Source organism: Cervus elaphus, chromosome 5 (genome assembly GCF_910594005.1).
Source record: "Cervus elaphus chromosome 5, mCerEla1.1, whole genome shotgun sequence".
NCBI lineage: Eukaryota > Metazoa > Chordata > Mammalia > Artiodactyla > Cervidae > Cervus > Cervus elaphus.
In genome coordinates, this window is record NC_057819.1 from 4937806 (window position 1) to 4959206 (window position 21401).

Consider the following 21401-nt stretch of genomic DNA (forward strand, 5'->3'; position numbering starts at 1 on the left):
GGCAGGAGCCCTGAATCTTTTATACACGCTTTTTTTTTTTTCTTTTCATAAATAAATACACGCTCATAGCTGAAAGTTTAGAGAGGCAAAGAGAAACGAAATTACAGGCACTCCCGCCATTGTGAGAGAACATCACCTATGGTTTATTAAACCTTCACTATGAGGTAAATCTAGTTTTAAAACGGGCCATCTGACTCCTTAAGGACGTATTTCGCGGAATTTTTCTGCAGGCTTTTTTTTCCCTAACCCAAGGCCCGATTCGCGTTACCCTTTGGATTTTCCACTCAGCTCCGGGCCCGAAATGGCGCACAAGATACAATTCTCTCAGGCGGGGATAAAAATCTCAGTCAAAATTCGTCAGTCTGGAAACCTCGCGGATTCGCATTAAACTCTCCGTCAGCATAGGAGGGGAAATCCATTTATTGAGGAAACTCCGCCTGGTTCCGGACCCTTCCTCAAGGGTGGCCCCACCCCCACCCTGCCCTCAGAGGCCCCGCACCTGCTCTGAAACTTCTGCTTGTGGCCACCGCGCAAAAGGCTCGGGCGCCCCCTGCGCAAGACCGCGGTGGTCACGCTGGACGCCCTGGCCCCGCCCCCTCCGCATCCGCCGGCCCAATGGGGGCAGAGGTAGGCTTGCGTCACGCGGCGCTGGCCAATCGCGGAGGGCCACGATCGTAGAAAGGTTGTGCCCTGCAGGGCCGGCCCACTGGGCAGCGGCGGCGCGCACTGGCGTAGACAGGCTCCGGCCATGGTGGTGGTTGCACCCGCGCAGAGCCCGGCCGCCGGGGCTCCTAAAGTACTGCTTCTGTCCGGCCAGCCCGCTGCTGCCGCCGGAGCCCCGGCTGGCCGGGCTCTGCCGGTCATGGTGCCGGGCCAGCAAGGGGCCAGCCCGGAGGGGGCGAGCGGGGGGCCTCCCCAGGCGCGCAAGCGACAGCGCCTCACGCACCTGAGCCCCGAAGAGAAGGCGCTGCGGAGGTGGGCGAGGTTTGGGGGCTTGGGGGCTGAAATCGAAGGCGGGACAGGGGCTTGGGGCCGCGCTGACCGCCTGCAGCGTTCGGGCTCCGGTGTCTGGCCGGTCTGGTGCCAGCGTGGCGTGGCGCGGCGCGGCGCGGGGCGGGGCGGGGCAGGGCAGGAAGTCTGAACTGGCAGATCCATTGCGCTGGGTGGAGTCCAGGGCAGCGCAGGCCTTTTTTCTTTCTTGTCTCTCTCGTTAGAGATGACCAGAGCTGGGTACGCTGGCACCTGGCTTCCAGGCCCTCTAGCTGTGTGACCACAGACCCCTGGTTCAGCTTCTCTGAACTTGGGCTGTGACGTGGAGCCATGGGTTTACCTACTTTTTTGGAGGCTCACAGAGTTGAACTGCCAGCTGTTGAAGGGGCTGTAAGCACCATGAGGCGCCTCAGTCTGTTTCTGCGTCCTTAAAAATGGTTATCTACTTCCCGAGGTCGCTGGGGCGGTGGAGAAATGCCTCGTACTTAGTCCTTCGTAAATGTTAGTTCTTTTATGATCAGTGTGCTTTTTGTGATTTATGAAGTGCCCCCTGGAGCAGACACGGGCCTAGGCTTTCAGCATCAAGAGGAAAGTCGCATCAGCCTCTCTCTGTTTGGAGTTAGGTTGTTACTACGTTATCGATTGCAGCCTTCGCTAGGTTTAATCCTAATCCAGGTTAGTCCTGGTTGGATCCTGTTTGAGGGGACTGTAATTAGGAATCAACGGGAAATAGAAAGGGGAGGAGAAAATATCTTATGATGCAACCTCTGTGCTGTGGCGGGGATGAGGCTGAGGTGGGTGACGCAATACGGGGGAGGATGAGTAGGTCTGCTAGCTAGATCCACAGAAGGCTGATTTTTTTGTTGTTGTTTTACTGAGGGGAGGAGCCTGAAGTGTATTTTACCATCATTTTGTACTGTAAATTAAAATGAAAGCATCAGCTGGCCAAGTTTTCAAATAAAGATAAATAAGGTTTGAGATGATTTAGTGTGGTATGTCTTTTTATGTTCTCAGGAAACTGAAAAACAGAGTAGCAGCTCAGACTGCCAGAGACCGAAAGAAAGCTCGAATGAGTGAGCTGGAGCAACAAGTGGTAGATTTGGAAGAAGAGGTAAAAATACTTAAGGCCAAACACTTTATCTTACATCCATTGTGTAGCTTTCCCTGGTGAATGGTGGTTTCATCTCCTTTAGAGTACAACTGGATGTGTTGTTAAAAGTTAAGCTAATCTAAGTTAGGGTAGAAAGGTAGTTAAGTGGTGAAGCTTTATGAGAACAGAAGTGATTCACCCTCTGTTATTTGGTGCTGAAAGTGAAAGAAAGAAGTTGCTTAGTCGTGTCTGACTCTTAGTGACCCCATGGACTGCAGCCTACCAGGCTCCTCCATCCACAGGATTTTCCAGGCAAGAGTACTGGAGTGGGGTGCTATTGCCTTCTCTGGGTATTTGGTACTGCTGCTGCTAAGTCGCTTCAGTCGTGTCCGACTCTGTGCAACCCCGTAGACGGCAGCCCACCAGGCTCCCCGGTCCCTGGGATTCTCCAGGCAAGAACACTGGAGTGGGTTGCCATTTCCTTTTCCAGTGCATGAAAGTGAAGAGTGAAAGTGAAGTCGCTCAGTCATGTCCGACTCTTCCCGACCCCATGGACCGCAGCCTACCAGGCTCCTCCGTCCATGGGATTTTCCAGGCAAGAGTCCTGGAGTGGGGTGCCATTGCCTTCTCCAGTATTTGGTACTCGATCAATCTAAATCGCTTGTTGGTGAATTACAGCGTTAGAACAATGTTTTATCAGTTAGTATGAAGAAATTAGTAAAAGCTGATAGGAAATCATTGCTTAAACTTTCCTGACTTAGTCCACCAATGGTTCCCTTCCCCTTCTTGGGCCCACTTGTTACCTAAACTTAAATTGTTGCCGGTTACACATCTTGAATACATAAAGATTATTTGTGGTGGTCTTCTTTTTAAACGTGATAATTTCACAGCTCACCACCATCACTTTTATTATTACCTACCAGTTCAAGGTAGGATTTTTTAAACCATCGTATCTAAATTAAAGCCACAAGTCACTCTTTGCTGAGGTCTCTATTAGTAGTTGGACGCACTTTGTTATATATGATGCTCAGGTAATGGTACATCTTAAATAGCTCATTTTTTATATTTATCACCTTGCCTTCTAATATGTACTATGGACAACTGTGTAAGCATAGAGTTTTCCAAAAGATCCAGGAGAAGGAAAGAAAACCTACTGTAGTGAAACTCTGTCAGGTGTATTCTTAAAGTGAAAGAATGAGATGTTTTAATAACCTCTTCTGAACTTTCTTCCAGAACCATAAGCTTTTGTTGGAAAATCAGCTTTTACGAGAGAAAACTCATGGCCTTGTAGTTGAGAATCAGGAGTTAAGACAGCGGTTGGGGATGGATGCCCTAGTGACTGAAGAGGAAGCAGAGACCAAGGTGAGTCATGTCCTTTATTTGGTGCCGTATGTAAGAACTGGTTTTAAATGACATGACCTCTTTGTTTAAGGATATTCATTTTTCAAGGGTGTAGTTAATAGTACTAAGTCCTAATAACTGGAATAAGTTACCTGACTCTGAGAGCAAGTACTGACTGATGCGGGTAGCTGACGTGTGTCTACAATGCCAGCATTGAGGAGAACCAGGATAAGAGTGGCAGTCAAACCTGACTTTGAATGCCACTAAAGTTAAAATAGCTCTTTGATGAATATGAATAAGAGAAGGGATTCATTGTGATAGACACACCTTTCTGATGGAAGCGTGATCTGTGGGTTTTAATTTATGAATCATGGCAAATCCAGTGATAACACATAAGTGGTCTAAGGTTGACTGGCAGTTCTGCTCTAAAAGTAGTGTTCAGAACAAACTTTAAAAATAATAACATGGAAAAAACAAATAATAACATGGGTTCGACCCCTGGGTGGGGAAGATTCCCTGGAGCAGGAAATGGCTCTCCACTCCAGTATTCTTGCCTGGAAAATTTCATGGATAGAAGATCCTGCTGGCTATAGTCCATGCAGTTGTAAAAGGTTGGACACGACTGAGTGTCTGAGTATAGCACTATCCAAAAAGATTCTGGGCCTCAATTCACTATACAACTTTATTACTAGGGATGTTACTCTTACTGAGAATAGAAATAAGATGATATTTAAGAATAACAGTCCTGCCTGAATCTTAGCTTGGGGAAGAAAAACATTGTACAGAAAATAAAAAAGAAGTTAGCCTTACCTCCCTTTTCTTTTCTCAAGGAAGACTCAAAAAAAATGGAAATAACAGATATGTAAGGGAGAGATTTCAGTTTTAAAGAATAATTTTCTAGGGACTTCCCTGGTCGTCCAGGGAACTAGATCCCACATGCTGTCAACTAAGACCTGGCACAGCCAAAATAAATGAATTTTTTAAAAAAAGTTTTTTTAGCTTTCTTGAAAGTTGAGAATCACAGCCTCCTGGCAAGCATTTCCCTGGGGACACCCAGCTGTTGGAGCTGTTCACTGACTGGTCTTTCCTTCCAGGGGAATGGAGTGGGGCCGGTGGCCGGGTCTGCTGAGTCCGCAGCACTCAGACTACGTGCACCTCTGCAGCAGGTGCAGGCCCAGTTGTCACCCGTCCAGAACATCTCCCCATGGACTCTGACGGTGTTGACTCTTCAGACTCTGAGGTAGGGCTTACTCAGATTTTACTAAAGAGCTGTTTACTCGGTTCTATCTGTGTGATGCCTGACACCCCTAACCAGACAGATGAGGGCAGTGTAGTTTTGGTTGAGTTGGGGGTGAACATTGGCTACCTTCCTATTTCCAGGTGGTCTAGGACATGCAGTAAAGGATACATGAGTGGGTCTGGTGGGTCCCAGAGATCATCCTATAGCGTAATGGTTAGTTTACATTATGGAACCTAGCACTAAGGTCGATTCTCAGTGTACTCTTTAACAGTTGAATGCCATTTAATTTTTCCTTTTCTAGTCTGATATCCTGTTGGGCATTCTGTTCAACTTGGATCCAGTCATGTTCCTCAGATGTCCTTCCCCAGAGTCTGCCGTCCTGGAGCACCTCCCAGAAGTGGACCCAGAAGGACCCAGTTCCTTACCAGCCTCCCCTTCTCCATCCCTGGGGACGTCATCAGCCAAGCTGGAAGCCATTAATGAACTGATTCGTTTTGACCATGTATATACAAAGCCCCTAGTCTTAGAGATGCCCTCTGAGACAGAGAGCCAAGCCGATGTGGTAGTGAAAATTGAGGAAGCACCTTTCAGTCCCTCAGAGAAAGATCACCCTGAATTCACTGTCTCAGTGAAGGAAGAACTTGTAGAAGATGACTTCATTCCAGAGCTGGGTATCTCAGATGTGCTTTCAACCAGCAACTGCCTGAAGCCATCTTCCTGCCTGCTGGATGCTTACAGTGACTGTAGCTATGAGGGTTCCCCTTCTCCCTTGAGCGAGATGTCCTCCCTGCTTGATGCAGACCATTCTTGGGAGGACCCTTTTGCCAGTGAACTCTTTCCCCAGCTGATTAGAGTCTGAGGAGTGATCCAGTACTGATGCTCTTTTCCTGACTGTGACACTGCCGGGAGGACAGCACAGAGGCCTGTGCTTCATCCAAAAAGCCAAAGTAGAGGGGGTGTGGTCCTGGAGAACTCCTCTAAAGTATTTGTTCAAGCCTCCTAGGTTACCCCAAGTATTGTCTTTTGACCTTTAGTGGTCGAGGGTACGTAGATACATTACTGTGATCGAGAATTACAGCTTCTGAGGGTGTACCTTTATCTTAAGGGCAGTGGTTTGCCCTGAAGCACTTACACAAGGGTCAGGCGATAAGTGCTTCAGACATGGAGTTAAGGAGTGGTCCTTGATCAATTTCTCTTTCCCCTTCTTGGCATCGCAGGCTTGCCTCTGATTTTAGGTCCTTTAGTTTGCTTCTGCAAGCGGAACGCCTGCCTGAGGGGGCTCCTTTTCCCTCATGTACAGTTCAAGGAAAGATCAAGAGTCTTTTGTAAAATTACAGAAGACTACTGTGTAAATGCTTGATGAAATCTTTCCCTGCTAGTGTAACTTTTGGAAGGTGCTTTCTCCATTTATTTAAAACTACCTGTGCAATTAAAAAGTACAGTGCAGTGTCTCTGTTCTTCGAATGTTTCTTGAACTTTTCAAGTCTTATTGTTGTTCTTTCCGGGTGTTCCACTGCCATAGCAGTGATTTATTCAACTTCACTGAGCCACTTTTCAGTGAGTGAAGGCCTTTCCCCCCTAATTACCGCCTGCTTCAGTTCCTGGCTGCCCTAAGTAATACACTCTGACCAGTAACTATATTTGAGACAGTTTCTTCTGCCTAACTGACTGATATTACAGCTGATAAATGGTAGAGCTAGAACACTTAACAACCGTTTTGCCATAACATCTTGTTACAGGTCATGCTATTAAGTATCAATACTGCTATTGATACTACAGAGATTAAGAGCATTTTTTAGACTCAGACTCCCTGAGTTCAACTCCGCCACCCATTTAGCTGGGTGATCTTGGGCATAAAATAACCACTTAATTCCTCATCTCAAAATACTTTATTTCCCCACCTCAAAGGGGTATGATAGTATCTCTAAAGGCTACTAGAGGATTCAAATAAATGATGCATTATAAGCACCTAGTACAAAGCCAGGCACCATCCCAAAAGTTGATGGTTATCTCCTATTCCACTTTGGAAGGGTTTTAATCTCTTAAAGAGTTATATACACTATAGAACATGTCTCACAAAACAATGAACCTGTTCAAGAAAATATCCTAGAGACAATATGACCTTCAAATTACAGACTTAACCTCATCATGCTGCCTCTTTTCCTTGGGAAACCACTTAACAAGCTATTAAAGGAGTTCCCTAGTTCATAAAAATTATTTCACCCATGCCAGCATTCTATGCCAGTATTTACTGACTACCTCTGGGGAGGTCAGTGAAAGCAGACCAAATGAGATGGGATTCAAAGAATCCCAAGTAGCAAGGCACAGCAGGCTATGGTTTCAACCAAGTATATTAATACAAGGGGAATGCCTTTGGTGTGACTGGGAGCATACCCAGCACACTAGTAGGCAAGACAATCGACCGTCACTGAAGCCAGAGTTCAATCCTAGTGCCTAGCAATGCAAACTTGCTTAAGCTCTGAGTTTCTGTTTTGTAAATATAAGAACAAGCCCCCAGCTGTCCCCACAATTAAAAACTGATCACCTGATTTTCTAGAACTGAAAACTTAAGTACTGAGAATCTATTTAGGGATTGTTTAAGTAAATGTGGGTTTCCCAGGTGTCTCTGTAGTAAAGAATCTGCCTGCCAAGCAGGAAATGTGGGTCTGATCCCTGGGTTGAGAAGATCCCCTGGAGAAGCAAATAGGAATCCTTTCCAGTATTCTTACCTGGGAAATCCCATGGACAGAGGAGCCTGGCAGGCTACAGTCCATGGGGTCATAAAGAGTTGAACACAACTGAGTGACTCAACAACAACATAGGCAAAGGTACAGATATGTTTTAGCTTTCAAAATTATAGAACAAGCATCTGAAGATTGGGGTTCAGATAATTTACATTCAGTGACATCACATGAAAGAAACAGCTGTATTAACAGGAATAACACACAAGAGTATAGATTATTTGAGTTTTCATTTCCTGCACAGATGGGTGAAAATTACTAAACACCGTGCTCAGACCTGAGAAAACACCTGATACTCACGGGTATCTTCATATTGAAACACTAAATTGAATAGTTAAAAAATGAAAATCAGGATCTTGCCCCACAAAACCAAAGCAAGATTGCTATTAAAAGCAAATGGTTGTCCACAGTTCTGATTAAAAGAAACAGGTGACAGATGGCTAGACACCAATTCCTTGAACCTTCAAACACTGATGTGTGCCTGCCTCCTTGCTTCTCTAGCAGGTGTGCTGCGGGTACAGGCAGCGTAGGAACAGACCTGTAGGCAGAGGTAATTCCTATACCAGGAATACTTTATGGCATCAAATGCTCATCTTCAAAGACATTCAGTCTTGACCCTGTGACTTCTAAAGTTAATGAAGGGACAGGAAGACTGGCTTGCTTACCTGCTAACCAGTTTTTAAAGACAACATCCTATCTAACTGCATTAAGTTCCTCTCTCAAATGCCACTGATAAAAGAGTATTTGAACCAGATATATATACAACTATATTCCCTCAAGGCGTTTAAAGTTATCATCGCCTGAACTATACCTTACAGTAGTTTATTTCAATGACTAAACATGTTAGGTATTGCTGTCAAAAAACTGTCTGTAAAACTACTGGTCAAGTAGAAAAAACCCTGGACCTGGCGAACTGATTATACTAAATTGTCACTATCTACTTAGGCTTAGTTTTCAAATCTATAAAAATAAATTAGGTAACTTTTAGCTGTGATTTTCAATTCCGGTAAAATAGGCAACTGCATTGAAAATTCTGCCCACCCACAAATAGGGATCCACATTTATCTAATAATGGTTGTAAACATGCAGGCAACACTGCCACCCAGTGACCTGTCAACTCAAGAAACGAATGACCATGTTACTCAACATTAAGGACTTTCCCTACCCCCTGGACTTTTCCAAACTTGCTGATTTCAATTTACTTAAATGCAGGAATACAAATACCTCAAAAAGTCCAAAACACTTAAGAAGTTTTATTGAAAACAATAAAATACAGAAACACCAGATTCATTTTAAAGTAAAACTGACAGCATCTTCCAGAACTTTCCTAGTATTCCACCATTCTTATCACTATTTAAAAAACAAAGCCAAGTTCCAGATCCAAAATAATCAATGAACCTGCTGGTAAACATTCTTCTCATGGTTAGAGCTACCACCCTACTTTTTTTGTTTTTTTAAATTGGACATTTGCACCTTTTCAAGAATGAGTAGCAATTTTTTATTAATATCTGTGAGAACGGGACTTTTAATTAAAAAACAAAACCACACACATCCTAATCAAACTCAGAGGAAATATACATTTGTTCATTAAAGCTCACCTGCTTTAGATAAGCTTTTCTCATCACACATTAGCATAGTAAGCCAATGTTTGATCCATGCTGTATAAGTTTTACAAAATGAAAAGACCTGTTAATTCCCGAGGGAAACCTTAAGGCAAAAACAGAAGCCTTACCCTACAAAAAGGGAAACAAAGCAAGTCATGGGGCCTGTGGAGACGGCTCAGATGAGTAAGCACCACAAGGATGAAGAAGAAAATTTTTGTACAAATGAATGCGAGTTTAAAAAGGCGCACTGAACATCCATGTTTCCCACAGAAATAATGATCATGTCAGATAAAATGACTCCTGAAACAAGTTCTGCCTGGATTTTAATTAACGGAATCCTGCTAGTTCTCTCCTACATATAGCCATGGTATCAGAGCCTTGTTCAGAGGGCTCTTTCCTACTGTTCACTGTACAGACCTGGATCCCAGGCCTGTCCAACACCCCTACAGAGGACAGTGTTAAGTGTGTTGTGTGTCCTTCTTTGGAAAACTGTCATCTTTTCTTCACCCCAACACTGGGACTAACTCCAAATTCCAGGCAGTCACTTCCTCTTTAGGAGCTGTAGCAGAACTAACTTTTTTTTTTTTTTTTTAGAACTAACTTTTTAGCTGGAGACTTCTTTAAGGCTACAAATGTTACAAGTTGGTCCCATTAAACAATGACCTAGAGGCAATTCTTGACATGGCTGAATCAAACACGTGCACATTTCAACAGAACAGTTTACATTCATCTCTAAATCTGAGATTAAGAAACTAGTAGCTGGTTTCCAACTGGTTTCAATACTGGTTTGAAGTCTGAATAATTTTACTGTGTAGACATTAAATATTTTGTTTAAATATTAAACATTAAATCTTTTCCTGACTATCCAGACAGAAATAGAAAAAGCAGGAACTACAGGCAGGAGAAGCAACAGTCCAGTTAACAGACTTGTGACTTCTATGCCATCTGTAACAAGGGGAGGGACTTCGGCATGGGTTTCAAAATTGCCTGGGAGCTGCCTCCTAAAGTCACCTCTGCTTGGCATAAACCATTTTTTCTACACAAGGTATGTGATTCCTACAAAAGAAAAGAAACCCAGGAAACAAAAAGAACTGGGGTGGTCTCCTGCTGCCTGATAAAAGGGCCAGTATTACACTCATTTAATAAGTTATAGTGGGTATTCTGTAGCACTAAAGGGACGGTCACTTTACTTTGTACTACTGAGTCCTTGCCACACAGAAGAGCTGTTCCTGAGAAAAAAAAATACTTCAATCCTGGTTACTCGCAGAGGACACCTTGAGCCTGGGTAGGGTCCTCCAGATGATGATTTCTGGCTGGCAGGAAGCTATTCTCTAGTAACTTCTAGGCTTACTGCACAAAGAGTTGAAGCACCAAGCAAACTGGCTATTTCAGTAAGTCTCAATGTCACTTGTATGTGCCCAGTTAATTTTATCAGTCAACATTTCCTAAATTAACATTAAAAAAAACCCCACAACTTGCTTCTACAGGCACATTTCTTTAACTACTGAAATAATATGCTGGGCTGGGCTGATACGGCACTTCCTCAGGATTACTTAAGGATGCTTCTCCCAGAGCCAGTTCGCACATTGGTTACCTCGCAATCTTCTAAACTATCACTCAAAGTTAATTAGGCTGTAAACATCACTGAAGAGCTGGGTTTATCAATTATGCAAGGGAAACCCAGGAGCAACAGTAGCACAGGGTAAAAAAAGCCTCGGAGGAAAAACCTTTTCTTTGTATTTTCCATTGCATTGTCAGAGGCAAGGAGAGGAGCCACAACACTACTGGCTATTTAATCAATAGAGCTACACTGAACTGACAACTAATATACAAGTTTCAGAGCCTCTGTTAAATTCCCCAGCAATAGGCCTAAGCCATTGTCATCTTCCTCTTCCCCAGTAATATCTAGTCACCATTATAAACAGAGCTCATTTATCTGAAGATGAAATTGTGGCTCAACCGTCAGGGCACACTTGTAGCAGGGAGAGCACTCTTTTTTTTAATGCATCTTTTTCAACCCAAGTGTCTGAATATTCTCCAAGTATCTGAATGACTGAGACAATGTGACAGATGACTTAAAAGTCACATACAGCTTCTATACTTGACTCTGCAGAATGTACTCTCACATTGCTTTAATAAGCCCCCTAGAAAACTGCTTTTCCCTTGAGACAAGTTTCCTTGGCAAGAAGTTGAATTTCAAGAAATGGCTACCCAAAATCAGAGTCCCACCCCAAATCACAGGTGGAGATATTACACCCGTTTCAAAACTTTCAAGTCCCTATACTGTACAAGCAGGCTCATGACTGAACACATAAGCCTCTGCAACATGACAACTTTAGTGTAGAAACTGGTTTCTAGAGTTCCATCTCCTCTTCTGTGCAAGCAGCTGTCTCCAAACTATTGTAAACAGGCAACCCTGTTGGCCGAGGTTCCAAGAACAGTTCAGTTCTCTGAGGAAAGGCAGTGCCAGCAGCTGCGTGCTTAGTTTGGCTCTCTCCTGTGTAGTTCTTAGCATTAGATGACGGCTTTGGCTTATCAGAAAGGAGTTCAGGGAGAGGTTTCCAGAGCACAAGCTCCATGGAAGGACGGCTCCTAAGACAGGAAATACATATTTGTATCAACAACTTTACAAAACAGAAATAAAAGACATATGTTGAAAAACTAATGTTTGCCACCTAGTATATAAAAATTGATGGGAGATCAGCAGACGAATGGATAAGGAAGCTGTGGTACATATACACCATGGAATATTACTCAGCCGTTAAAAAGAATTCACTTGAATCAGTTCTAATGAGATGGATGAAACTGGAACCCATTATACAGAGTGAAGTAAGCCAGAAAGATAAAGAACATTACAGCATACTAACACATATATATGGAATTTAGAAAGATGGTAATGATAACCCTATATGCAAAACAGAAAAAGAGACACAGAAGTACAGAACAGACTTTTGAACTCTGTGGGAGAAGGTGAGGGTGGGATGTTTCGAAAGAACAGCATGTATATTATCTATGGTGAAACAGATCACCAGCCCAGGTGGGATGCATGAGACAAGTGCTCGGGCCTGGTGCACTGGGAAGACCCAGAGGAATCGGGTGGAGAGGGAGGTGGGAGGGGGGATCGGGATAGGGAATACGTGTAACTCTATGGCTGATTCATATCAATGTATGACAAAACCCAGAAAAAAAAAAAAAAAAAACTGATGGGAGGACTTCCCTGGTGGGCCAGGGGCTCCACATTGGGAGGACACTCCCAATGCAGGGGCCCAGGTTCCACACCTGTTCAGGGAACTAGATCCCACATGATGCAACTAAGAGTTCACATGCTGCAACTAAAAGATGCTGTGTGCCGCAACTAAGATCTGGGCAGCCGCCAAAAAAAAAAAAAAAAAAAAAGGATTCGATGTGATCAAAACAGAATTATGACAATCCAAACTTATCTTTACAAAGGCCACTCAAGTACATAAAATTTTAGAGTTCTGCATGCACTGTAAGCAAACCAACTGGTTGCACTGATGCTGTGATTAGAATATAAATGTTCAATATGAGAAACAGAGGCCCTTGATTTAACATTATAGTTTCTTCTTAAATTGTGGTTAGTATTAGCATATATGGGTTACTATCTTGTACTAAACCATTATAAATAAAAAGAAACACTGGCTAAACACACTAAAAATATCTCAGCAAGCCTTTTGCTTTTTAGTACAGCTATGAAGTATATAATGCTTTGTGCAGTAAGTCACTGTCTGTGTCAACCACCTCCCAATCTATTTCATCTAGTGATGGTTTGATGGTTTCTGGGACCCAAGAGCAAGGCAAGATAAAACACAAACAATGAAGAACACCCCGCAAAGGTTAGCTTCTGGAAAACTACCAAGAGCAGAAAGTGCTAATGCTTTACACTGGAGGGCAATATGACCTGCTTACTTGTGGCTAAACTATTTACCCACCCTCAGGGCTGGGTAGTTAATTATAAGCTCAAGCTAGGAAGCTAAGGCAAAACTCCCGTGAGCTAACATCCAGCAGTAGGAGAAACCAGTGTCTAAAGACAGTCATCTACCTAGCACCAGTGGGACTAGTAGCCTAAGAGAAGTTTTCAGATATCTGACACTTACCTTCACAGCACCAAGTCTGCGGAAAGTCTTTTCTAGGAAACACCTACAGGGCACTTTATACCTTGCCTACTACAGTTGGCCCTCCATATCTGTGGGGTTTTGATTTGGACCATTTTATATAACAGACATAAGCATCCCTGGATTTTAGTATCTGTAGGGGTCCTAGAAGCAATCCCCCATGGATACTGAGAGACAACTGTATTTTACAGAGTAAGGGCCACTTGAGACCATAGTCATTATTATTAATTACAGGCTGTCATTAGTTTTATGTTAATGGGGCCCAGGCTGCTTTGCTTTTTAGGCTCTTATGCTTGCTTTGGTTTCCTCTATTGTCCTTACACTGTACTGTCACTGCTCACTAATTGTGAGTTTATTCTGCTCACTTGCTGTTTCTGTGTTTCTACTCTGATGGCAAAGGAAACCAGATAACTGAGCTCATCAAATGGTCTAAATGAAGAGCAAAATGGCTCTTAGAGCTAAAGGCCTGAGGGGCCACACACTGAGATATGAATATGAGCTCTAGACTGTGGCCTTTGTGATAACTTTTTTTGACTGCTGGTAAACTTTTCAGTTTTCCAAGGTCTTAATGGTGGTCCAAGATAACTGAGAGAGCCACGTAAACAGCTAGTTTTCAAGTGTGGTTCCTACAACCTATCACAGTAATTTGAAAGAATGGGTTCTTTCTTGCCAATCCTCCCATTCCCAAGTATTAGACTATCAGTGCATTTCTGGACTTCAAAACAACCCAGGGGTAAATAGACAAGGCAGCCACTCCTGTGAACTTCCAATTCCCACTTGCACAGCATTACGCTTACCCCAATGAACTAAGAAAAGGTCTCCAACCTGGGCTAAACATAAAACCTACTGAGCTTTCACTCGGTTGGTGATCAGGAAGTGTCTAGAGATATTGGGTCTTCCTTCTAAGATCGTATCTGGGGACTTCCCTAGTGGTCCAGCGGTAAAAAATTTGACTGCCAATGCAGGCGACATGGGTTCAATCCCTGGTGCAGCATTTCACAAGCTGAGGGTCAAGCCCGTGCACCACAACCACTGAAGCCTGCACGCCCTAAAGCCTGTGCTCTGCAACAAGCACCACAGCTGGAGAGCAGCCCCGACGTCTGCAACTACAGAAAGCTTGGGCACGGCAGTGAGAACCCAGCACAGCCAAAAACAAATTTAAAAGGGTTTTTAAAAAAGATCAGACTTGAATGGAAACCAGAAACCAAAACTTACATGGACTCAATCATTTTCTTTGTAAAGATTTCATCAAATTCCCTCTTTAAACCTGTTTTCATGGTATCAGAAAGGACAAGGCTGGGGAGACGATTAATATTTCTGTCAGCTTCAACTTCTTCATCTTCGTCAATTATTCTAAACAAAGGCAGATGCAAAGAAAGGAAAATTATTTGGTTAAACTTATATACTATTAATTGGACAAAATTTTTAAAATAAAACAAGATAAACTCAACAGGTGCTACAGCAAAAGGTCAAGTAAAGTATTAGACTCTACTTTGGAGAGAAAGAAGTATATACAAAAGAGCTGTTCAATGTTTGACAAAAAAAGATGCCAAATTTGAAGGCTAAAACCCGCATAAACCAAAAAATTAATATTCAGAGATAGTAAATGAAAATATTTAGTACAGTTCTATGAGAAACGCTTACTTTAACATTTAAAGTGCAAACTTTGAGCTTTGTGATTTTTATAGTTTGACAGGCTGAAGATTAAGGAATCACCAAATGATGAATTAGACTAACTTCAAAGAGCGGAGATGTTACATAGGAACAAGAAGCCAGCCGGATATGCTGCCCATTTACCTGTCCTCAATTTCCTGAAGCCTCCTTCGGGCAACTTCACACTGTGGTTCCCCCGTTGTCTGATCCATCTCTTCACAAATAACATCTAACATGCCAGGTGCAGAAAGGCCACTAGTGCACGGATTTACTCCATGGCCCTCTATATCCTGATGTGCACAAAGAATCCAGTCATTAGGACCAGCACAGAGCCCTGCTTCAGTTAGCCTTTTCTTTCTTACTGGACAACTGAAAAAAGAAAAAAAATAATCAATGAAAATCCTAATATAAATGAGACATGTATCACCGCCATTGCTAATCAAATTCTGCTATGAAAAAAAACTCTTAACTTTTGACAGTATGTGATTACAAGATGGAAAATCATGCATTTTCTATTCTGTCATTCTCACAGCCGCCCTGAGATGTTTCCCTTAACATCTGTCAAATTAGGTTGCACCTGCAAGATTTTGCCTTTCCAGATTAGAAGCGTTTGATATGGGAACTTAAGTCATTCTTACTCAGCTCTGGAAAGGTCAAGTGGGAAGTAAAGAAACCAAGAATCACAAAGTAGCAATTCAGGGCCAGCCATATTTTTTCATACTGCTGCTGCTCCATTACTGGGCATATGAGGAGGTGGTCTGCAGACATCCTATATTCCCTTAGGGCAAAAATACATGCTTCATCAGGTCTGCAGCAAGTACTACAGCTGCAGATGACATTGCTAATTTCTTGGTTCTCGCCAAAAATGGTAGAGGCTGTCATTTGCTCCATGGGTCCCTGCCTAATGGGGTGCACTTTTCTCCCAGCTTGCAACATAAACTATCTTCACTTTCTAGAAAATTTTATATTTCACTGAGACTGTAAGAGTTCAATTCAGATTGCTTTGCACATGTGGAAACAAGAACGTAGAAAACTTAAGTGCCCCCTCTAAAGTGTCACATGAGGTGAGCTGTATTTTGGGTACCAGATCCCAGAGACAGATGCTGTATCCTCTATGCTTTTCATAGAGAATTCTCACTAAAACCTCCTGCCTTGTTAGGGAAGTTCAACTGCTAAAGCTCTTAACACAAACTAGTATTTGTAAGCACTAGAACATGCCCAGCATTTAGTTGTTTGGTCACTAAGTCATGTCCAACTCTTTTGCAACCTTATGGACTGTAGCCCACCAGGCTCCTTTGCCCATGGAATTTTCCAGGCAAAAAACTGAAGTGAGTTGCCATTTCCTTCTCTGGGGAGCTTCCTGACCCAGGGATTGAACCTGAGTCTCCTGCACTGCAGGCCGATTCTTTACTGCTGAGGGGTGTCCTGAACACACAACCAGTCCTGCTCTGAGTATTCAGACCAAAAGTATGTTATTGCCTGGGCATCACCAAGCACAATCTCAATCATGTGTTTAGCTTATAATTATTTTTTTTTTTTAATTTTTTTATTTTTTTTTTATAATTAGTTTTAACTCATAAGTATTAAGAATGTCTCTCCATAAATTAAACACTTCTGTAATATTTGGATAGTTCTAAAGTATGTTTTGGAAAGCAGAACAAAAAGCTATACACATAGGAAATCATCTAAGAAGGAGAACAACTTTAGAAAGAATAGGTAATTTCAAAAAAAAAAAAAAAGAATAGGCAATTTCCTACCATATCTAACAATTAAACCATTAAATGCAACTGAGTATCAGAGTTGGGTTCTGATCTCTAACAATTTCGGCTAAAAAATTTCATGCCTCTGGGTCTACTTTGCAAATAATTAGAGATCGATGATGATTAAGTCCCAGAGAAAATGGGATATAAGACTTTCAAGTTCTGATAAGAGCCACTGAAGTGGCAGGCAGGCAACACACTTCTGGGCATTCGACATCCAACTGTCCAGTCCCTTATCCTCGCAGGGCCTCAATCTCTCCATCTGCACATTAAAGATGGTTAACTTTTAAAGTCAATGGTTTTACAAAATAAATAAATAAATAAAGTCAATGGTTTTTACACTTCAAATGTTTTATTTATGACATTAGAATTATTTAATGATCTCCTAGCAAACTTCCCTGGTGGCTCAGACAGTAAACAATCTGCCTGCAATACAGGAGACCTCGGTTTCATCCCTAGGTCGGGAAGATCCTCTGGAGAAGGGAATGGCCCACTCCAGTATTCTTGCCTGGAGAATTCTGTGGACAGAGGAGAGTCTTGGGCTATAGTCCATGGGATCACAAAGAGTTGGACATGACTAAGCAACCAACACTTCCACACTTTCAAAAGATAAAACCAAAGAGGTCCCTGTGCATCCACAGCAATCCCAAAGCTATAAAGAACATAAATATTGTTTGGTCTAGAGGTTTTTTATTTTAAATTTTTTGGCCATGCCACGTGACATGCAGGATTTTAGTTCCCCAATCAGGAATCAAACCCACGCCCCCTACGTTGGAAGCATGGAGTCCTAACCACTGGACCACCAGAGAAGTCTCAGATGTTTTTTAAACTGAGGCAACTTTCCAACCTACTGTCTTGTAGGTCTATGTATCAAGCTGGTGAGAAAATTAAGTTTCTGTTGGCAAAAAAAAAAAATAAATCATACAAAAGTTGAAAGACAACAAATTTGGGGAAAACACAACATACATAATAAACTGATTTCTTATAGATTAATAAGAAAAAGACCAATAAGTCAATAAAAGATCTGCAGAAACATGAAGAATTCACCCAAAATGAAACACAAATGGCTTAAAGGAAAAGATGTTCAAAATCGCATGTAATTTACAAAATATACAACAGTGATCTAATTTCATTATAAAATGCCTGCATGCATAAAAGTACATATAATAATTATAAAACAAAAATCCATGAAAGTAATATTCAAGATACAGAATGCTGTCAGCATCCCTAAATGGTACTCTATTCCCTCCTCCCTTTAAGTATACACTGTCTTTTATAGTAACCACTTCATTTTAAAAAATATACATTATCATGTATGTAAATATTCAATATTAAAAGTGTTTAGTTCTGCCTGGTTTTGACCCTCATATGAGGAATTCTTTGAATATGTATACATTCGTAGTATGTTTCTTTTGTTCCTACTATTGCTTATAAGACACATCTGGGTTGGTAAGTGTGGTTCAGTGTTTCTTTTTTGCTGAATTGAACTCAGCAAAAATTTATTATGTCCAGATACTGTTAAGGGACATTCCAATTTTGAGCCATCATGAACAAGGATGCCATAAACTTTCTTGTACATATCTTCTGATGAGCATGCGTAGTCAAAAAAAGAACTGCTCGGTAAATGGGTATGTGTGCCTTCAACTCATTCAAAACTGTTTCCCAAAGTGTTGTAGCAATTTACATTCTCATCCAATAGCGTCTGTAAGTTCCTGGTGCTACAGAACCCTCCAATATCTGGTAGTGGAGTAGTTTCTCACTATGCCTTTAATATGCATTTCCCTCAAGACTGATGAGGTCAAATATCTTTTAATTTGTTTGGTTATTTTGATATCCTCTTTAGGGGAAGTCTTTTACTCATTTTCTTTTTTAGACTGCCTGCCTATAATATGCAGTATTTTCCCTATCAGTTAAGTGATGATCAAAAAGTTTGAAAATACAATTCTGATGAGAAGATGAAGAAACACGCATTCCCAAAGTTTAAAGGAGTATAAATTAGCAACAACTCTTGCTTAAAATTCAAAATGCATACACTTAAAAGATTGAGCAATTTCCCATCTAGGAATCCATTTATCTAATTACAAACACAAGGAACTTAAGAATGGTCACTTTAGATTTGTTAGTATTAAAATTAATTTAGAAATCTATCACCGGGAGACTGGTTAATTACCTATTTCTAGCCTTACAACAGAATTCCATTCAACTGTTGAAAAAGAAATGATAGAACTCTATGTGTCCATATGCAACAAGCTACAGGAGAGTCAAATGAAAACACCAGTGTTGCGGTGTGAACAGTATGTTACTAATAAATGTAAAAAACCAGAATTATATAAACTTGCACATTTTTACATTATCTTCCATAAGGGGAAACAGGCAATAAGGATAACCCTCTGGGGAGAACTGGGAGCATAAGATTTTGCCTTCTGCGAGTTTCTTTTAATTTTGTGCATGTAATAACACTCATATGCCTGAAAGTTCAAGCATGACAATCGCTTATACAGTAACAAGCTTCCCTCCGACCTGCCCAGCTCACTTCTCTAAAAGGTAACCCATGTTATCAGTTCCTTGGGCCTCCTTTCAGAGACACCTAATGCTCCACCTATTCACTTAAATAGTTATGGATATAAAATAGGTTAAACTAAGTGACCATTAAGTGACTGAAAAAGCACTTGAAACTTACTCATCATCCTCCTCCTCTCGCTTGTGTTTCTTTCTACAGTGAGCTGAAATACTGTTAAACAAAAAAAATCAGTCAGTTGAGAGATTTACTGAGCTGGTACCTTCAGCATCCACTTTCAGGCTCCGATAATCTTGCCCACCCCACTACTATCAACTCTCCCCTCCCTTGCCCTGTGGGATGGATATACAGGTCACATGGTCAGTCAGGTAAAAGTGTTGGCTGGTCCTGACAAAGTCAGACTGAAATCTAAATTCATTCTGTCAAGACCAGGGGAGATAAAGTGGGGCGACCAGCGTAGGGAAAACGTATCGGGGCGGGCACTGTGCTGAGCACTTTAGTTTATGATCCCACTAGAAGGACCCATTTCTCGCCCAAGTTGCGGATGAGGAAACTCAAGAGTCAGAGAGTCGCTGAAAGTTACCAACAGTTGCCGGGCCGCAGTCTGGAGGGAGCGAGGCGTGTGCGCGCCCAGGGCAGCTCCAGGCCCGGGTGTGTCCGGCTCCCATCCCCTCACGCCCTGGGTGAGCAGACCTTTCCTCAGTTCTCCGGGCGCAAGCGCGCCGAGGTCGGAACCGGACCCCCGCGCTGTGCGACCTCCGCGATTTACGGCAACCGCCTGTGGGACTCAATCTCCTCATCCTCAACTTGAGGCTGAAGAGCCCCCGCGAGGGTCGCGAGAAGGGTCAACTAGCCCGTGCCGGAACCCACATCCGCCCCCGCCGTCAGCCAGTCTCCTCACCGTCCGCGCGCCACGCTCCCGCCTGAGCTGCTCGGGGTGGCGCGAAGTCCCGGCCGCGGGACCAGCTCGGCGCCCTCCGTCCCCGGCGGGAAGGCCCGACCGGCGAAGGCCGGCGGTGGCTGCAGGAAGTCCGAGCCACCGCTCAGGGGAAGGCCGCTAAACGGCCGGCCGAGCGCCGCCATGGCCGGGGAGACGAGGAGACTGCGCCCGCGGCCCCGGCCGTCCGCGCCCCCGGGCCCGGCAGCAGCGGCCACAGCGACTGCCGAGAGGTAGCCGCCTCTGAGCCCGCTTCCCGACCCCACGTCACGCCTTCTAGAACCCTCCACCCCAAGCCGCCCGGAGCACGCCGGGATTTGTTGTGTGTGGCGAACTGCTGGCGCGAGGGCTGCCGGGAGCTGAAGTCCTTGAGGACTACAAACAGGATGGCTGCCCGGCCGAGTCTTCGGGGCTGGAGGATGGCCCTACCTAGAAGAGGTCGTAGGTTCAAATCCTCAAGTAACCTCTCTACCTCAGTTTTCTCAGTAGTAAAACCCGAAAACAGTAGTACCTATATTCTTAAGATTGATAGGAGAAGTAAATGAATTAAAACCTCTAGAGCTCTTGGAAGTTCTAAGTTAGAACACTTCTTGGCACATAGTGTTAGTCGCTCAGCCGTGCCTGACTCGTTGCGACCCCATGGACTGCAGCCCGCCAGGCTCCTCTGTTCATGGACCATTCCAGGCAAGAATAATACTGGAGTGGGTTGCCATTTCCTTCTCCAGTCTACGGTGCTTTAATGTAAATGAAGTTGGTGACACTTTAGAGGAAACAGCATGGAGGATCAGGGAAAACCTCAGAGTTCTCCTGAGCGGTACTGGCAAGCCTTCCAGCGTCTCTCTGGGGGCATCCAGAGACAACTGGTTGCTAAAGGACTAGCAGAGTTGGCCATCCCAACCACTGATCACGACCGTATTTCCCGTCTCAGGAAACGGCACTGTTGTCTAGTCTGAGTTGCTTATACCAAAGTCAATGCCCTTCAGTCAAAGCCCACCAAGAACTCACACTTGTGTTGCATGTGGACACATAGCGTAGCGTTCTACTTCATTTCCTTTTAAACTGTTGAGTGGAATTCTATACTAAGGCTGTGTGTGCTTAGTAGCTCAGTCGTCTCCGATGCTTTGCGACTCCATGGGACTGTAGTCCGCCAGGCTTCTGTGTTCATGGGGATTCTCCAGACAGGAATAGTGGAGTGGTTTGCCATGCCCTCTTCCCGGAGATCTTCCCAACCTAGGGATCGAACCCAGTCTCCCGCATTGCAGGTGGATTCATTACCGTCTGAGCCACCAGGAAAGCCCCACTGTAAGGCTAAGTGTAGACAAATCTGACTAAGTTTTTTGTATATATTTGCAAGTAGGTAAATGGATTCCTAGGTGGAAAATTGCTGACAGTGT

General features: G+C 43.3%; 2 protein-coding genes across 2 annotated transcripts; one reads left to right on the plus strand and one right to left on the minus strand.

Annotated features, from left to right (window-relative positions):
• The first annotated feature begins 702 nt into the window (after positions 1–702).
• Positions 703–6112, plus strand: XBP1 (X-box binding protein 1). Its single transcript, XM_043901447.1, is given in 6 exon segments — positions 703–975; positions 2005–2101; positions 3314–3442; positions 4516–4551; positions 4554–4661; positions 4963–6112. Coding segments are annotated over 6 exon segments (1155 nt in total). The 5' UTR covers positions 703–748; the 3' UTR covers positions 5521–6112.
• Positions 6113–9607: 3495 nt separating this feature from the next.
• CCDC117 (coiled-coil domain containing 117) lies at positions 9608–20324 on the minus strand. Its single transcript, XM_043901452.1, has 5 exons — positions 19972–20324; positions 19233–19283; positions 14937–15161; positions 14355–14492; positions 9608–11598 (listed from the first exon to the last, which is right to left on the minus strand). Exons 1-5 carry the CDS (start codon positions 20151–20153, stop codon positions 11361–11363), a joined length of 834 nt encoding a protein of 277 aa, XP_043757387.1. The 5' UTR covers positions 20154–20324; the 3' UTR covers positions 9608–11360.
• Between the last annotated feature and the right edge of the window lie 1077 nt (positions 20325–21401).